General features: G+C 44.6%; 1 protein-coding gene across 1 annotated transcript in view; it reads right to left on the reverse strand.

Annotated features, from left to right (window-relative positions):
* The window catches only part of LOC133111378 (myotubularin-related protein 13-like), a 99,493-nt gene that overhangs the window by 20,843 nt on the left and 59,249 nt on the right, over positions 1 to 19,401 (reverse strand). Inside the window, exons 10-17 of the mRNA XM_061221675.1 lie at positions 19,243 to 19,320; positions 18,982 to 19,095; positions 17,247 to 17,375; positions 16,762 to 16,860; positions 16,395 to 16,599; positions 15,551 to 15,660; positions 14,441 to 14,590; positions 6,082 to 6,150 (exon numbers count right to left, since the gene is read on the reverse strand). Coding sequence (XP_061077659.1) covers positions 6,082 to 6,150; positions 14,441 to 14,590; positions 15,551 to 15,660; positions 16,395 to 16,599; positions 16,762 to 16,860; positions 17,247 to 17,375; positions 18,982 to 19,095; positions 19,243 to 19,320 — 954 coding nt within the window. The remainder of the gene's footprint in view (positions 1 to 6,081; positions 6,151 to 14,440; positions 14,591 to 15,550; positions 15,661 to 16,394; positions 16,600 to 16,761; positions 16,861 to 17,246; positions 17,376 to 18,981; positions 19,096 to 19,242; positions 19,321 to 19,401) is intronic.

A 19,401-nucleotide genomic window follows, 5' to 3' on the forward strand; every position in this document is an offset into this window, starting at 1 on the left:
AAATGTGGTAATTCATACATTTGAAAATGTCAAACAGTGCAACCGGAAAGGAAAATGATAACAAGTTCTGCTGAAGAAAACACAATCCTAGCATGTAAGATAAATGAGTAGTGTTCAGCAATTATAAATGTTCTATGGGATAAAGTAAACACAGAGAAGACAAACTGTGCTTGCATCGTCTTACAAGATTGCAGAGGTCAACGAGCAAAGTCTGCCATTTCTTTTTTTTATGAAATCCAAGCTCAAATATGAAAATCCTCATGTCAGATTCTTTAACTGCACAAGAATCTGCTAAAGAAAGAATGCAAACAGCCAAAAGAATGCAAACTTTCTATATCACTGATTTTTAATAATATTTAGTCCTTGGCCACAGTCCTTAAGAGTGATTTATATTCCGCAAAGAAGCCAGGACAAGGAAGGCATGTATTCTGATAAGACTTCCCAGATATCACCACTTAAATTTGAAGACACAAAAAGTCAGCGCCGTACCAAATTGAAGTCGTTACTTTACCGTGAGTGCACTGAATCATGCCACCTGATTGACTGCAGCTCTTAATTACTTACACTTTTTCACCCGGCAAAACAGTGATGGCAACTCATTCTAAAGAAGGTGAGTGACAGTAATGAGATAAGAAAGTGTTCATAAATTACCACAGAAATGCAAAGGAAGAAGTTACGAAAGAAAGAGTTATGGGTGCCGGTAGTGAGAACGCTGAGCCCCAGCGCGAGTAGTGTGAGCTGGACAATATGAAGCAGTGGGTCAGGAGTGATGGCACTGAGTCATGGACACTAATGATAGATATTAATAAGCCCCCGCACCACACGGCCGGCCCACGCGCCAGGCATGCTGCCCTCCCGTAAGTGAGTCCTCACACAGCAGAGATAATATTAACTTGCTGAGAGGTGGCTGACACACTCAGCTACCTTCCTGTGCTTTGAGAGAGAGAGAAAGAATCATTACAGCGGAGATAATCTTTACCTACCGAGAGGTGACCCTCAGATTATGTTTCATTCTCTTTTTTAAATCAGCAGAAAGAATCCATCTCTCATGCTGACAGATTTACGCGCACTGCCAGCTGTAATTCACTGCCCTCATTCAATCTGCAAATTCCTATCAGGGACATTTAAGCTGTTTTTTAAATAACCCTATACCCAACAGTCTCATCTAGATGACTTCAGAGGCCAAATTATTAACAGCGAAGATAAATAATGTTTTGATTGCACAATTCACAACTTTCCATGAAGGAAAATTAGGGTTTTGAAACTCAAAAGAAGCAAAACTGGAATATTACAGACAGCTTGTTACTTTCCAACTTAGCAGTAAGGAGGCGGTGCCCATAAAATGACCTTGACCCAAAAGGTATGCCAGCACCCCTGGAGGGGGTCCAGGCTAGTGCAATAGTTTCTATGAGGGGTGTGGATGCCCGCATGGATGCAGACTGCCATCCTTGCCAGCCAGACGTGGAATAGCACAGCATGCAGCTGCCTGCACACACACAGAGGCTATGTAAAGCAGGGGTGAGGGAGATGAGCCCTTTCCCTGCTTCTTAAATTGGGCATGAGGAGGAGGCAGTGCCTCAGCTGCCCGCTGTGAAACTGACCACACAAATCTGGTGACTTTTAATTCAGTCACGTCTTTTAATAACACCACGTACCCTCTTCAGATTTCCACATACAGTGGAGAAGGCAGCACATTATAAGGGACGGACACCTAAAGCAGCTAATCCCTATCCAGGCTCGAAGGCATTCCCATCACAAGTTTAAAAGGGCTATATTAAAAAGGTTTTATATTTTGAAATAATTTGCTGATTCTTTATAGAGTCAGTGTCATAAGTTAGGTCAGGGACCCCCTACAGAATCTTCAAGGACCTCCAGGGATCAGAGGGGACCCACTGTTGAAAACCCAGGACCTAAAGCATTGCATTTCTTGGAACATGTAATGTAGATCATTTATGCTGTTTCATGGTTGCCAATTGCATCCCTACAGTCTTGCTATAATGCAAAATTCAAGGGTTCTTCAAGAAACTTCAGAGGAAATGATGCCCTTAGGACAAAGAACACAGATTAAACAGAACTCGTATCAGTTAATTTGTAGCTACATTAGTAGCCATGGAAAACGTCACATGGGATTCCAATGGGATCCCTATGTGGAAAAGGCAGTTGAGGTGAAAGTGATATGGTTTTAAAGAATGTGGGAGTGATAAAGCTGAGGTTTCATTCCAAACGGCACAAACATTATTCAGGGGAACTATGCTGCAAAACAAAGCACAGCTCTCAATGAGTTAGACATCCACACCAGCTCCAACATGGCACATCAGCCTCCATAGAGTCTGGTTCATGAAAGCATTCACTGACTGGCAGTCCCATGGGGGTGAAACGTTATTGGCCATTGTATCACCCTCTAGGGGAGGGTACCCCACTCGCTTGGCAATGGCTGCTCTGATTGGTTAGATGCCTATGATCAGTCTGCAGGACCTGGGTAGCCCCCAGCACAGTGGAATGTTGTAGGGATATGAACCTGCACTTGTGATTTGGGGAGAAAAATTCAAAGCACCACCTCCATAAAAATGCGTAAAGACTGAACAGCGTCAAGTGGAAAAAAACATGAGAACATAAGAATAGATACTGAGGAGAACAGACCATTCAGTCCATCAAAAACACAATAACTTACAAATAAAGGAGAGCATGCTAACCACTGTTCTGGTTACCATGGTCAATGATTATGTCCAAGGTGTGAGTGAAGAGACAGGGCAAGTGTTGGAGCAGAAATAACGTCATCTACCTTAGGGACCCAGCAGCAGGGGGAAGGACATACAGTACCCTCCACACAACTACCCCACTGAAGGGTAAACTGTAGCGCTGTCCCTCAAGCACACTCCCGAGAACATGCTCCCAAAAAGCTTCACATAACTATGTACCAGAGAACCAATGACACATATGCTTAAATATCCTTTGTATCCTTTTATCACAATACATTGGTTCATAATGATCCAGTGATTCCGTTCGTCACTGATTTCACAGAGGGGGAAAAATGATGGCACAGAAAGGTGATACTACTGAAATCATTAACATGAATTTGGACAATGACTAAAATGACCCGATCAAGTCTAGTGTTAAATAGCCCCCACGCTTCTACAGACAGAAAAGCCAATAACTCTCATTGTGTAAATGTTACAACTGCCTTTTGAAATGTGGGGCAAAAAATAATCACTTCCCTCTGCTCCTGCAGTAATGAAGGAAGTGTCTTTGGAGAATTCTGCTCAGGTTTCATGTGTGTCTGAGCTCTCGAGCCTGCTCAGCACTGTCTTTATGCCCAGTGGCTCCCTGTCAAAGTCTGATCTGAAGCTGAGCATTTTCCATCCTCCAACAAGGCTGACAAGAGTTGAGCTAACAGCACGTGGCGAACAGATGAATATAATCTGCCAGGCTGTCCTGGCTCTGCAGAGTGCAATGTGGGGTTAAGGGCCTTGCTCAAGGGCCCAACAGCGAGTGAAAATCTTATCATGGCTACACCAGGATTTGAACCACCAACCTGCCGGATCCCAGTCATTTACCTTAGCCACTAGGCTACAGGCTGCCCCAGAAGATATGGTTCTGAATACATGGCAACAGTTTGTCTCTGAGTAATTTGGAGACACTGGGGACAGGTCTGCTGAAAGATCAAATGTTCTCCGCAATCAGCTCTGGAGTTCACATAATCCCAAAAGAGGCTTATAAACAATACCTGATCCCACCAAAAGCCATAATCCTGTACGAGGAGCCTTCACCTGCCTCATTCATTTCTCCCCTAATTAAAATGTATTCTCAGGTTCACAAACAGTACAAGCTTGTCCATCAGGACTTACCAGCACCTCAGCTCTGATGTTTGGGGATAGGCCAATCCTCACTTGACCTAGCTTAGTTTGATTAGATGTTAGGGCCCCTGTACTTAACATGATGCTGAACAGGTTCAATCAAATAACATGTCGGCCATTATTTCTCCGTAATGACATTCAAAATATAACTACAAAGAATGACAGACTATTTTCTGAACAACATACAATGTCAATATAAAAATAAAAAAAATTATGAAATAGCCCTTGCACTGAAAGTAACTACAGTAAGTTTTAGGTCCACAGATGTTAAGCAAGTAGCCTCATTCTTACAGAAGAATGACAGAATGCACAAATGTAAAGCCTATTAAATATTTACTTACATATTTATACATATTTCCTTTTCAAAAATTACTAAAATGTAATCTGAGACAAATTGTTTCAGCATGAAACAAGAACACACAATGGACCCTATTGCCCTTTTCTTACGTATCCATACAGTATGTATATAATTTGCCATTACGCCAATAATGTGATTTCACATACAGCTATTGTGTAAATTATGCAGGATAAAAATATAAAAACAATAGAATATTACCCATCTAGAAATTCCATCTTTCAGTGTGGGTCCTCCAGTATCCCATAATACCACTGGAACCACAAGACACAAAGCCTCCATTCCTCTAATCTGCAGCCAGTTTAATTCTCTAGCCACCAACATTCACTCTAGTAAAATACCAAATACCAAATACGAAAAACACACACTCTGGTAAAACACAGGCCAATCAATGAATTTATGGGGAAAACATGCACAACAGATGGGGAACACAATGTAGTGCAGAGACTTCCAGAAAACACAAAATGTATGTTGTTTCAAGGCAGCATGCTCTATCTCAAGTATTTTCATTTTTTTCTCATTTGTTTTGTACAATTTACTGATGATTTAAGAACAAAATATGGACCTGATCAAAACACATTTCAATGCTTTCCTCCTTTTTGTGAGCTTTTTCCATGCACGCTATTCTTGAAGCACAGGACAATTTATCTTCAGGTTGGGAGAGCAACTTTGCCCTTAATGGCAGCTGAGGCGCTGTAATATGTGAGTGATTAATGTCCCCTTATGTATAAACTGAAAGCAGTTTTCATGGCCTCTTGGTTAATTGTGTCGAATCCATTCCACAGAAGAGCATTCTGCATGGTAAATGGCAGGGATTTATATAGCGCCTTTATATAGCTTCTCCATTCACCCATTCATACACACACTCACACACTGATGGCGATTGGCTGCCATGCAAGGCCCCGACCAGCTCGTCAGGAGCATTTGGGGGTTAGGTGTCTTGCTCAGGGACACTTTGACACAGCCCGGGCGGGGGATCGAACCGGCAACCCTCCGACTGCCAGACGACTGCTCTTACTGCCTGAGCCATGTCGCCCATTATTAATTGTAAGTAGCAGAAAAAAGCCCAACAGCAAGTCCAATAGGTAATGATATAACTACAAGAACATCCCACACACAGAAACAATGACCATATTCTGACAGATTAGACATGAATGGGCTGTAATAGGCCTTGTTCTTATTCATGTCATCACCAACAGGCCTTGAAGATACAATGTTTTGTATAGAGAGATATCTGAGCTGAGTGAATACTCGAGAGACAGTGATGTATTGTTTGACGCACAACGGCACGGGGAATGGTGGACCAGCATTTTTAGAATGCCCAAGGGTGCAATGGGAACCAAGGTCCAGCTTGGCCTTGCGTTTGGTCCAACTGGAATCACCAGATCCACATAACAACAAGGTTGCCATACTTGTGGTAGGGGTAACAGTAACCCGGAGTGAGTGTGTTGACTAGAAACCGCGGACACCTACATGGCTTTGGCCTTGGCCTGCACTGTGAACGGTCACAGTCGTCAGACCAGCTATAAAAGGCAAAGCAGCAACTCTCACAGCTGAAGTATTATCTCCTAAAGCACAGCAGGGAATGGTTCCAGTCCTGTCGGGAACAGTGTTTGACATCAGCCTGCACCCCATCAAGAGTCCACCTTTACAGGAAGGCCAACCTCAAGGCACCTGGGTAATCAGACACACTCTTTTTCCAATTGTTCGGTCCGGTTATAAATATCTTCTATTAAATACCAGAGGTTGGGGAGAGTGCAGTGCTGACGTGAACAAATGAACATTGATATGAGCCCACTGTTCCCCATAGACATCCAACTGCCCTGGGAACAGCTTTGCCATGGAGAGTTCACCCGTGAAATCATGACTTACCCGGTAAAAGGCTGTTGTCAGGGGTAACAGTGCTGCAGCAACAGTGTACTCTTCAGAGCTGGAACAGTCCTGCAGGTCAAAACAAAAGAAGAGAGACAAAGTATGATTATCACAGTAACCTATGACCAACACCCTTGGCCATGTGTTTTCCACACACTGATTTTTAGTCGAACTCAGTCCTGTTAAGAAAATACCTAAAAACACAACATTTCAAGTTATCTGCATCATCCCAAATTGGTGTCTATTTAGTACCAATTAAACACAACTGCACCCTGTGGGAACATAAGCATTCTCTATGAAACCTTGTTGTGTTCTTAGTATTATATAGTTTAATGACTTCCATGAAAGTCATTTATGAGATTGCAACACATTCAGTATATTCAGTGTGTGTGTGTTCACATTCTGTTCTTAATTGATTAATCATGGCTTTATCACAGCAAATTATCTTTCCATGTATTACAAAGGAATGGCTCAATAAACAAATCTAATGGGACCACAGAAAAAGCAAGGCCTTATCTATAACAAATGCAAAATTGGCATTTTTATCAAAAATGGGCATTTCCCCCCATTCACTATTGCTTATAATGACATGATTATGAAACAATATTAAGAGATTAAATTATGTCAATTTTCGAAACCCGGTGGAAAAAATATGAAATAATTTTTAAGTTTTAAAAAGTAATATAAAAAAGATTTATCAATGTATTGTAGATCTTCATTAGAGAAAGCTAATTTCAAAGTAACAATTAAAAGTACTGTGCTCAAAAAAAATAAAAAATAAAATATATATATACAACTGAACTTTCAGCCTGGTTTAATGACAGTAACCAACTGTAAACGTATAAAGAGAACTAGCTTGAAAATGGGGTCAGTTGTACATTGTCCTCCATATAAACTGGTTTTGTTAACACAAGCTTCCTGCTTGATAGACTTGTGGTTACTTTGTCAGAGCCATGTCCCCTATCAGGCATGGTCAAGGACTCAGTCAACAGTGACTGTCGGTACGGTACATATGCTTTCAATATCCTTATATAATCCCAGCTCTGATATCATCAGAGTGTGTAACAAGTTCCAAAGTAACTACATGTTTGCATTCCTGAAATGGATCACACGAGAGGGCAGATGGAGTCAAACCTTACACTCTGAGCAATACAAAAGGTCACTTCTAGTTTTTACATTTACCATAGTATCTCAGTACCCACTGTAGATGACAAACAAAGACAGAACATCCACTGTACAGGACAAAGCTGATCAGTTTGCAACCGAACGGATCCATGAGTATGCAACTGCATTCACTGTTCCTCAATCTTTGCACAATGGCCCTTGAAAAAATTGGATCCATTTAAACCATCTCAAAATAAATGTATATTGCGATAACCATGTGAATGACTGGACAAAGCAGAAGAGCACAGACTTTCCGAACAAAGAACGTGGAAGAGAGATGAGCTTGGTGGATTTCTTTGGCTGTTTTCTCTTTTTTTTTTTTTCTGTAATTTCACAACCCAAAATTTAGGATGCTCACTGGAAATTGGCATTACTTGGGCAGCAGAACCGCTGTGCTGATCTCAAAGACTCATATGCTCCATCACAGATGCAAGCATGCGCGCAGAATCTAACACAAGCGCACACGTGCGGCCGCACAGACCCAGCCGGTAAGCAGCGGCTCTGCGGCGGGGGCGGGGGGCGGGGGGGCTGACATGCGGTACTTGCCAACAGGGGGGGGGGGGGGGGGGGGTGATGGGAGCAGCGGGTTTATGTCGGATAACGCGGCCCCCTCCTTCACAAACAGGGAGGAATGTGCGGAAATGAGCAAATGCGAAACATAAGTGCCTCAGCAAAAAATCTCAAATCCAAGCCGCCCCCCATGGACCAGCAGCATTCCGGCCGTTTCCGGAGGTTGGGGGTGTGGGCAAGCTGCTGAGTTTGGAGCAGAACCAGACCTCCTCTTTGTGCTGGTGCCGGTTCTGAGATGAGTCCAAACCCTAAACTCTCAAAGTAGCACACAGGGAGAGGGTGTGCATGCTCCTTGCAGGTGAGACAGCCATGGGCCTGATCTGGCCACACAAACCCTATAAATTTCTTCACTGTTATTATCGCTAATGAGGTATTGTGTCTTTCCAGTATTGCTGGGAGATTTAATTGCCTGCTTCAACTTAACTGCCATTGTTTTTAATTATTCAAAAGCGATGAGTCAAGAGTAAAAAAAGGAACCAGACATTAACTTGACCTACTTACAGGAAAAACCCCAAATCTTAAAATTTTGTTCTTGCCAAACCAGGTCAATTTAATCTGCCTTAAATAACACCTATAAACAGGTGGCCTGGTTTATATTTAGATAAAAACAGCACCCCGCATTCTACGGTTATCAGGGGCATTAGCACCCAGTGAACTAGTGAACTACTGCTACTCACTCCCCAAGTATGCATGTAAGCTCAGTGATTTTGTAACTGATTTCCCAATCAATTCTAAACAGGGTGAAACATAGCGTCCCAGAGCCCACACCCCTCAGAGGCTCCGGGAAACCCATTCAGCATTAAGCTGACACAAACTTCACTCACATGCTACACTGGAAGGTCCTGCTCGGAAACATGACTTCACTCTGAAAACCGGTACTGGCCTGATTCACCTTACAGTATTATTCATCACTCAATCATCATGCTCAACTTGTACGTGTACCCAGCATGCACTGTACATACACTCACTGAGCACTTTATCACTGAGCACTTTATTGTATACCTACTTATTCATGCGATTATCTAATCGGCCAATCACGTGGCAGCAGTGCAATGTATAAAATCATGCAGATACGGGTCAGGAGCTTCTGTTAATGTTCACATCAACCACCAGAATGGGAAAAATATGACAAATGATTTTGACCATGGAATAATGGTGTGAAAAACAAAAAACATCCAGTGAACAGCAGTTCTGTGGGCAGAAATGCCTTGTTAATGAAAGAGGTCAGGGGAGGAGGGCCAGACTGGTCAAAGCTGACAAGAAGTTGATAGTAACACAAATAACCACACATTACAACTGTGGTATGCAGAAGAGCGTCTCTGAACACACAACGCATCAAACCTCTGAGTGGATAGGCAATAGCAGCAGAGTACTTAATATGTGTAAAAAATAAGTGTAATAAATTCCTGATAAAGTGCTCACTGAGTGTAAGGTCAGCCTGGTGTGGAGCTAGCGCAATCAGTGTGGACCCTGTGTGGGTGTGTGTGGTTAGTGTGGTGTGAATCCTGTGTGTGTGTGTGTGTGTGTGTGTGTGTGTGTGGTTAGTGTGGTGAAGCTCCTGTGTGTATCTGTGTGTGTGTATGTATGTGTGTGTGTGTGTGTGGGTGTGTATGTGTGTGTGTGTGTGTGTGTGTGTGCGTGCGGGTGTGCATGTGTATGTGAGGTTAGTGTGGTGTAGCTCCTGTGTGTATCTGTGTGTGTGTGTGTGTGTATGTGTATGTGTGTGTGTGTATGTGTGTGTGTGTGTGTGTGTGTGTGTGTGTGTGTGTGCGTGCGTGCGGGTGTGTATGTGTATGTGTATGTGAGGTTAGTGTGGTGTAGCTCCTGAGTGTGCAGTCAACACAAGGACCCGTCATCAGCTCTGCTACCTGAAGCGCATACAGGGATTGGGGTGAGGGGGGTTATGGGTGGGTAAGGAGTGACACTGAGGGCTCCTTTCCCAATCACCCAGATTAATGTGTGCGAGATCGCTTCACTGCCATTACGCAGAACTACGGAAGTCACGAACACTACGACAGCAAAGACCAACATCTCTCATAGTGACAGCGACATTCCCATTCCCACGTCCCCAAAGGTTATAAGACTGAGCCGAGGAAAAAATGTGACATAACAGAAATCATCCACAAACCCTTCTGTTCTGGCTCTGAGGCCACAACGCATCACACAGCTGGCCCACTCACAAATATGAGCACTTATGGATCCCCCTAATAAAATTAATAAACTCAAATTTGCATCTAATTTCAGAATTTTCTTTAATTCAGTTGAATTGTTAAGCAAGGACGTTAAGTTGGATGTTTCTATGAGGGGGAGTGATCTGGCGTGTCGAAGCTGTAAATATTTACGACACAGAGAGACGGGGGGTTTGGACGTCGGCCCTGTTTTTAAACAAACCTGCTGAAACCAGTCCACAGGGGGTCCCCACTGCAGCCGTTTCACGCACACACTTCAGGAATGCAGCGCAGAAACGCTTTATTAATGGCCCATTAGTCTCCTGAGTAATTGCGCAAAATCTGTTTTTTTTTTTTCTGCCCTTGAATGCGAGAGCATCCATCTGTTGGGTGAAATATCAAACATATACAAACATGTTGTTGTTGCCGTGTCGTTGTTGTCTGGGCCTTCCAGAAGATGGTATGGTGACGTCACTGGCTCAGAGCTGGAATACCTACCACAGGCTTCCTCTGACTGCTGGACAGCCAGACAACACTCCAGTACAAACGCCCAAGCTGAAGTCCCAGACAAGAAATGGGTGCCTGTTTCCCATTACAGCAATAATCTCCAACAGTAAAAGAACACTGAAACTGACTAAAACAATAGCTCTGAGCTCTCAGCACACCTGCGGTTCAACAGTAAAAGGTGGTAAAGGGCTCAGAACTGGGGCAGGAAGGTTCACTCAGAGAAGGAAGCACCTGTGTTCTCAGGCTCAGAAGGCTCCAGAGACACCTGCAGAGGGACCAAAGCTAAACCAGCAGAAACTTTGAAGGGGTGGCACAAAGACCTTATTGTGCCATTACTAAGCACAATAAACAAACCTCATTGGAATTATGACCGGAAAAGAGTGCTATGGTCAGATGGGACCATAATTGAACTTTTTGGCCATACTATATATTATCAACTTGTGTGGTGGCAAAATGCATTCAAGGAGAAGCATCACATACATACTGTCAAATGTAAAGGTGGGTCATTGATGTTTGGGAGATGTTTTGCTGCCAGGGGTCCAGGGGCCCAGGGGCTGTATTTACGACCAATGGCACAATGAATTCAAGGAAGTACCAGGAAATCTAGGCTGAAAACCTGGTTGCCTCTGCTAGGAAGCCAAGTCTTGGTCATAGGTAGATTGTGCAGCAGGACAATGACTCCAAGCATACATAAAAATCCACACAGAAATGGTTAAGTAAAAACAATGGCCATGTTCTGCAATGGCCATCTCACTCTCCAAACTTAAATCCCATGGAAAACCTGTGGTTTGAACTGAAGAGGGAGGTATCCCAAAGATATCAATCATTCTGAAAATTCCTGCAAAGAGGAGTGATCAAAAATCCTTCCAAAAATCTAATCTAACCATCACAAATTATAGGAAAAGACTCATGGCTGTCATCTTTGTTTTTGTGTTTGCACAAAGTATTAAACCAGGGGTTCCAATAATTGTGGAACCTGTTTTTTAGGAAATATTCTTTTTTTAGAAAAACATTTTTTTCATTTGAGATTCCATTGCATCATTAATAAAACGCACTACTCCTGGAATAAGAACTGGTCATACATAGATGAGGAGCTAACCCCATCTTTCCATGGCATGAGCCAGCAGCATTGTCTGCCACATGCTGCTGATCTCCTCACCTTTGACCTCAGGTCTGCTGCGCTAAGGGCTCCCCCTGCAGGGGGGTCTCCACTACAAACCGCAGAGCGTTCCGTAAACAGCGGCCAAAACATCCCCACAAGCACGCATACTGGCTGGGCTTTGCTATTAATCAAAGTCATCTCATTCATTCAGACGTGTATGAGATGGTACAGAAAATCCCACGTCTTCCACTGATTGCAAAATATCCTCTCTCATAGACCAAGCCACTGGCTCATTCCAACTGTGATCAGAGGAGAGCGGGCTCCAGCAGCAGGGTCCTTACGCACACCTTCACCTGCACAGTGAGGGGCACCGCCGTGTTTAACGAGCTGAGGAGCGAGGGTCACTACCTCTCCTCCCAGACAGATCCATCACCCGTGCCATCATGCCTCAAACACGCGGAGAATGCCAAGCGCCTCAGCAATGCGCTCTCCCGTGTGAGGAACACACAGGAGACACCACTGCACCCAGTCACACAAATTAGGGGAGGTGTAAGCCTTTTAGAGCTTCTTATCGAGTTCATAAGAAACGCGCCTGTTCTCTGCGGGGTGGACGAAGCGTTTGAACGAGCAGGAACCCTTCCACTGTGACTGCGCTCGTCTGCGTACGCTGCGAGACGTTAGTCTCTGAGAGAGAGAGACATAGAGAGACAGAGAAAGAGAGTGAGATAGTCCACATAAGCATGTTTACATGAGTGATTATACAATTGTTCTCTCGTAGGGCCAAAGCCTATGTGACTCCAAGAATAAACACAAAGCAGCATATGTGGGAATGTGGGGGCTCCAAGAATCACACCCTCTTATCTCCAAAGCTCCAAGAAGCTGATATGACAAGCACATCCTATCAGTTCTCAGATAGATGTTCGGTCATTAATGACCTCCCCACTTGCACCCATAATAACTTGAAAATGAGACCCACCCGCCTTCTTGAGTGACTGCAGTGAGGCAAAAGACAAGCTATGACCTCACACACCATACATGTACGAATGTGTACATCTGCTGGGTGAAGCTTATGTAACAGAATGTAACAGGTAATTAGTCAGACCAGGAAGTCATGAAACTGTCAATGTGACAAGTTAATCTACTTGGCCTGTTTGTCACAGGACTGACAGTCCGGGGTGATATATCAGTGGCTGCAGTGCACTAAAGCGTCATGTCCAAATAAGGTCATTTGGCGGCGAATGCTAAAGTGCATTCCTGCATGTACCCCCAGGACCCGGAGCACAACCCAAACCCCTGGGGGCACCAGAGAGCCCAGGTTCCACGCATCGCTCCCTTCTGGCGTGTGAGGTGCTCCTGAGGAAGTTTCCAGAAGGACAGCCAGCAGGGATTCCTGTCTGGGAGAGTTTTCCTGCCTGTACAGGAACTCTCCGACCTGGATCCTGAAACTGTGACACTGATCCACAGACTGTGGGCCATTTCATCTGAATCCTGCTGTTCTGATGGTTGACTTACTGTATTAACTGAACTAACTGCCATTTTAAACGAGACCTGATTTACAGTGCGTACATCAAGCACTCCAAGGTGAGTCCTCCTTGTCTCTGTGCCAGGTCTGTATAACGGATGTTGTGTGATCTCTCACACACGCACGCACACACACAGACACCTTGTAACCTGGACGTTACCTTAACCCACGTGCGATTCATTTAATACGAAGACGGTTGTGGCCCAGTGGTCTTTGACATGTAGATTTATGGACTCTGACGGCTGCTATTGTTCGGGGTTCAGATCCATTAACGCGTGCCGTTTCTGGGGGAGTACAGTATTCCCCAGGCAACAGCGTGAAAGCTCAGGCCCTGTACAGTGTAAATCTTCAAGCTGCAAATTCCAGTCGGCAGTTTCTTGAAAACGAACCACATCAGGATCCCATTTCTCCATGAAAAACACTACATGATGAATGCATTTCTAGTTCAGATATCAGATAACAGCACATAAAACAATATAATGGACACAAAACGTTAGGTGATTCCAAACATTCCTGAGCAGTTATACGAGCGACGGAAAGACTCGCAAAGCAATCATGCGTCGTGAAATTATGTTTGAATTTGAATTTCATTACTGCAATTCTGTATTTTGCCAAGGCATAAAAACTACAGTGTGATTTACACCCCCAACGCTCGGCCACAGGAAGACTGCAGTCCAAAAATCTCTCCCTGAGAGTGAATGACAAAGCTGAATTTCACCATCTTTCCTCACGTCCTCCAGTGGAGCAGAGAAACGGCACGTGCCTCTCCACCCGACACTCGCTCACGCACGGGTGACACGTCTGTGGCCTCGGCCTGCCTCCAGCAGCCCGTGTGTGTGCAGATGTGGGGGTCTGTCCAACTTTATCACATTTTAAGGAAAAATGGGACGAACCCACAGCTAAACTCGGCATGGCTGAGAGGAACTGAAGCTGCTCTGTACACCATCCGACAGCTCACACACTGCACATACATGACAGCTCACACACTGCACATACATCACAGCACATACATGACAGCTCACACACTGCACATACATCACAGCACATACATCACAGCACACACACTGCACATACATCACAGCACATACATGACAGCTCACACACTGCACATACATCACAGCACATACACAACAGCTATCTCATGATATCTCAGGCAGATATCAATGCATTTCACAGAGGGAGCATGTATGAGCATATGAGTGTGTGTGCATTATGTAGAAGTGTATGCATGTGTAAATGTGTGTGTGCATGGATGTCTGTGCGTGTGTGTGTAGTGGACATGTGAGAAAGATAGAGAGGGAGAGAGAGAGACTGCACAGTGCTTACTTGCAGGGCGCAGTTCATCATGCGGATGATGTAGTCAAACTGATGGTGGTCCAGAATAGCTCGATTCTGCTGCACGTGCTGACTGAGCTCCTCTGTCAGACACTGCCTCGCTGCCTTCCCTTTCAGAGCCCGGAGCGCGGCGGGGAGCGTCTGAACATGGGCACGCACACGCACACGCACACGCACACGCACACGCACACGCACACGCACACGCACACGCACACGCACACACACACACACACACACAGACAGACAGACAGACAGACAGACAGACAGACAGACAGACACACACACACACACACACACACAGACACACACACACACAGACAGATAGACAGACAGACAGACAGACAGACAGACAGACAGACAGACAGACAGACAGACAGACACACACACACACACACACACGTTAGCACACACAACACATAGCAAAAAAAACAAAAACACCCCATCAGTCTCATAAGCAACCATATTCACATCAAAGTGATCAAAGAGTGACTGCAGGTGTACAACAGTGTTACATGTTTATAGGTGCAGCAGGGAAATAGCAAACCGATACCCAGAAGCTCTTCAGATAAGGTGGGTTGGGCAGAGTGCTCCTCATTGATGCAGATACAGGGGACTCAAGCACCTGTCACATGTCCAACACAGAATCCCCTGTGGGGTCCCGCTCAAACTCAGTGCTGTCCCATTGGCTACAGCAGTCACCCAGTGTCAGTGTTCAGTGTCACTACGAACTGTTGTGAAGGCCTAGGTATGCTGGTGTGGAAAGTGTTTGGCTCCCTGCTTGGATGTCACTCAATAAATCAGTTACTGGCAGAATTAAGCGGAGGCGACAAAGTTGGCAGTTGTAACGGCAGATGTTATGATAGTATAAACCTCCCCACTCATAAAAATGACACGACAGGAATGCAAGGCTATTTCTGCATGCTCAGCATTCTCCCCTGTGAGTAGATGTTTGCTGTAAATAACAAGTATTGTGAAATAATTGTCAGAGACGCCTGGAAAGTCAGCTTGTCCTGGAATGGCCTTTGTGTGGGTGTGTCGGGTTAATCGATACCTCCTGAAAGGCTGGAGGCAGGAACGAGGACAGGGAGGATATGAGGTCACCTTCTCGGTCTCCAGGGTCTTGCTTTCAAAAATGAAGGCAATGCAGCTCCGCACCACTTCCAGTCTCCGCGCGCTGTTAAACACTGAGCTCATCTTCCCCATGATCGACACTTTGGAAAGATGGAATCCACCATTAGATCACAAACCAACTTCAAGAACATGCCGGAAACTTTTAGAATACACGTGCCACTTCAAGGACATGCTAGAAACCTTACAACACACCTGTCATTTTAACACACCCACCACCTGAACATAACACTGGTAACAAAATGGCAACTTTAACAATACACCTGCCGCTATAACTTTCACAGAAAACGTATTTCTGGCTTTTAAAAAGGTACCAACCAGACTGAGGCTGAGCATACCAAAACCAGAGCATTACCTCCACAAAGTCTGCTTGGCAGCACTGCCCTGAGATGCCCTTAGCCATCATCTTATCAGTAACCACTTTGCAAAATAAACATACAGATAAAGCCTCACGCCAAATACATAGCCTGCTTATTTTCATATACCGCATCCAGAACTGTTATCATAATTATCAACAAGAAGTTATTAAACTTGACGCAAGTGTAAAAATAGCACAATTCAGGAATACTTCTCAAAGATAAAGAACTGCTAGCTAAGCATGACTCAGAATCCTGCTGGCGAATAGCTGGAACATTCCTGGATAACACCTTCCCTGAGTTTCCCGGTCATGGAGAAGCCATATGATTACATACCGACAAGCAGCTTTACCAAAGAGAACCCATATGACTACACATCCACGGGCAGCTTTACCAAAGAGAACCCATATGACTACATACCCAATGCAGGGTTACCATGGAGAACCCATATGACTACATACCCACGGGCGGGCCATTAGGAACCACACACTTCTTCTCGGGACGGGCGGAAGTGTTGGGGGCGTGGTGCTTGGCTAAGCCCTCCTGCAGCAGGTTCCCCACAAGAATAGGGTCTAGCCGGGGGAAGGGCATGACATGCACCCGCAGGTGAGACCCCTCTGTTGGCCGGGGAACTTTCTGGAATGCCATGTGGGGGTTTGGGTTCTCCTGTCAACCACAAATCCAAAGACTAATAAGCATAAACTGGTATACTCTTACAGTGTATGGAATGGTCAGTCTGGTTACAGCGTATTGCGTGGCTAGTGTATCACATGGTCAGTGTGGATATACAGTAGTGCCTTGTATGACCATTCAGACATTCTCACTCACGTTTTTATAAAGCTGATCAGAGATCTCCCGAATACGCTTCTGAAGCTTGACTGGGTCATCCTCTTCCAGCTTAAACTGCTCCACATTGAAGGCCACTAACTGAGACACACATGTACACACATACATACACATATGTTCTGAATCCTCCAAGTACACTAACATCATCTAATGTTGCCAGAAAGAACAGCTATCCTGCAGTGATAATGCACCAACAACCTCCAAACCTCAAATCTAGCATCTTCTTCACCAGCCATTTTAAATACAGACTGTACTATTACTGTACTATAAGGCCTGATTGCAGCTGGGTCACAGATTTGCAGTTCTTAATGTAGCTGGGTCAGATATTTGCAGTTCTTACTGTAGCTGGGTCAGAGATGGGCAGTTCTTACTGTAGCTGGGTCAGAGATTTGCAATTCTGACTGTAGCTGGGTCAGAGATTAGCAGTTCTTACGGTAGCTGGTTCAGTTACACAGGTTGTACCGTACCTCATCGAAGAGATCGCAGGCCCTGTAGGGAGGGCCTCGCTCTGAGATGAAGCCAGCGAAGGCCATGCCTTCCAGCACCTTGGTGAGGAAGTCATTCTCAATCAGCCCTCGCTGGCCCAGGAACGCTGTCTGGGAGGAGCATGAGAACAAGGCAGCATAGCCTGATTACAGATATAACCAGTGTTTCTGCCATGTTCAAACCAGTCCAGTAGCTTGAGAAACTTGTACACCTGCTAGGTGCCGGGTTACGTGCATCGACTTTTGTTTAAATTTATAGTCAAGGTACGTTATGTTGACTGTTGTGCATGGGATCAGCCGTTTCTGGGATACTCAAACCACCCTGTCTGGCACAAAAACGAACAATCATTCCATGGTGTCACAAATGTCACTTAGATCACATTTGGTCTGAACAACAGTCTGCAAGTTTTAATGCATTTAGTTACTGCCACATGATTGGCTGATTAAATAGTTGCAGTATCAAGCTGCACGCCCCCCCCCAAAAAAATTAAAAATAAAATTAGCCTTGCAGCTGCAGACAAAAATATATTTATAGCGGAAACACTGATAGTAATTGCAGAAGAATGGTTTGTCCAACAGATACAGAAATAGGTTGAAGACAGGCAAAAGCCCCCTGTGGATCACAGACTGACAAATCAAATCAGTGAGGCATTATAAACACATTTTAAGATACAGGCATGCAAATACAAAAGAATGTTATTTAGAAATGGCTGCAAAACCCCCTCTTTGGAAAAACCCAAAAAGCAATGACTCAATTTTTCCACTGCTTTAGCAACAAAGCATGTTTTGCGTGTAATAGCTGCCAATTTGAAATTATAAAGATTGATTTAATTAAGAAATAACAGGGCAAGGCCATACATCCTTCCAACAAAGAAAGGTCAAAAACATTGTTCTATACCGCCTTGAACAGATGCGAGGGTGATAAGACTCTGAGTTGAGTTCATAACAATACTAAAATAGCTAGTGTCAGTACTACAGTATGCTAATCAGATGAAGTCACTCTTGCTGAGTCCCAGGAGGGAATGGGATTTACTCCACGCCCATCTTTGCAGCTCTCCAGGGGAGGGTGAATGAGAAGGATGCAGCAAGCCATTACCATGGATACGGGGATGTGGAAAAATAAACAGAAAGTAGCGGAAAAAAGACAAAATAATCTAATAACATTTAATCTGCAGGCTAACTGCAAAACAAAGGCTGTAGAATTGTGCACAATACTGAAAACAGAGACACAGACCTAGAAATGTTACATACAAACAGGCATCCAGTATGGGTCACTTTCAGATTTGGAGTTTGGAGTAGATGTGAGAAAGGTCCCACCTTGAAGAAGTGCATGACTGGCTCAGAGTAGATGTGCTTCCTAGAGAGAGGTCTCACCATGTGGAAGTGCATGACTGGCTCAGAGTAGATGTGAGAGAGGTCTCACCTTGTGGAAGTGCATGACTGGCTCAGAGTAGATGTGAGAGAGGTCTCACCTTGTGGAAGTGCATGACTGGCTCAGAGTAGATGTGAGAGAGGTCTCACCTTGTGGAAGTGCATGACTGGCTCGGAGTAGATGTGAGAGAGGTCTCACCTTGTGGAAGTGCATGACTGGCTCAGAGTAGATGTGAGAGAGGTCTCACCTTGTGGAAGTGCATGACTGGCTCGGAGTAGATGTGAGAGAGGTCTCACCATGTGGAAGTGCATGACTGGCTCAGAGTAGATGTGAGAGAGGTCTCACCTTGTGGAAGTGTATGACTGGCTCGGAGTGAATGCGGATCAGCTGAAGGCAGGATCGGTAGCCCTGGAAGAGCTGGGCAAACAGCCGCAGGAAAACCGCCCGCACCTCCTTATCCTGGAACACACACAAGACCAGAAGTGCATAACACTAGCCAATCACAATGAGGTGTTTATTCTCCAACCAACTAAAATCTAAATCATAATTATTGCATGAAGATCTTAAAATGTTTTGTACTGTTGTGCAATAGTTGCATAGTCTTACCAGCAGTTTGATGTTGGATGAGGCTGTGCGAGGCGGTGGAAAAGCATTGTCTGCAATTTCTAGGTCTGGATGCATAACCTTTGAGTAAAGACAGAATATTTAAGATTTTTCACAGACATGTAACATTGCCAAATCATGTGCATGGTTACCAATGAAAGT

Source organism: Conger conger, chromosome 15, assembly GCF_963514075.1.
Source record: "Conger conger chromosome 15, fConCon1.1, whole genome shotgun sequence".
Lineage (NCBI taxonomy): Eukaryota > Metazoa > Chordata > Actinopteri > Anguilliformes > Congridae > Conger > Conger conger.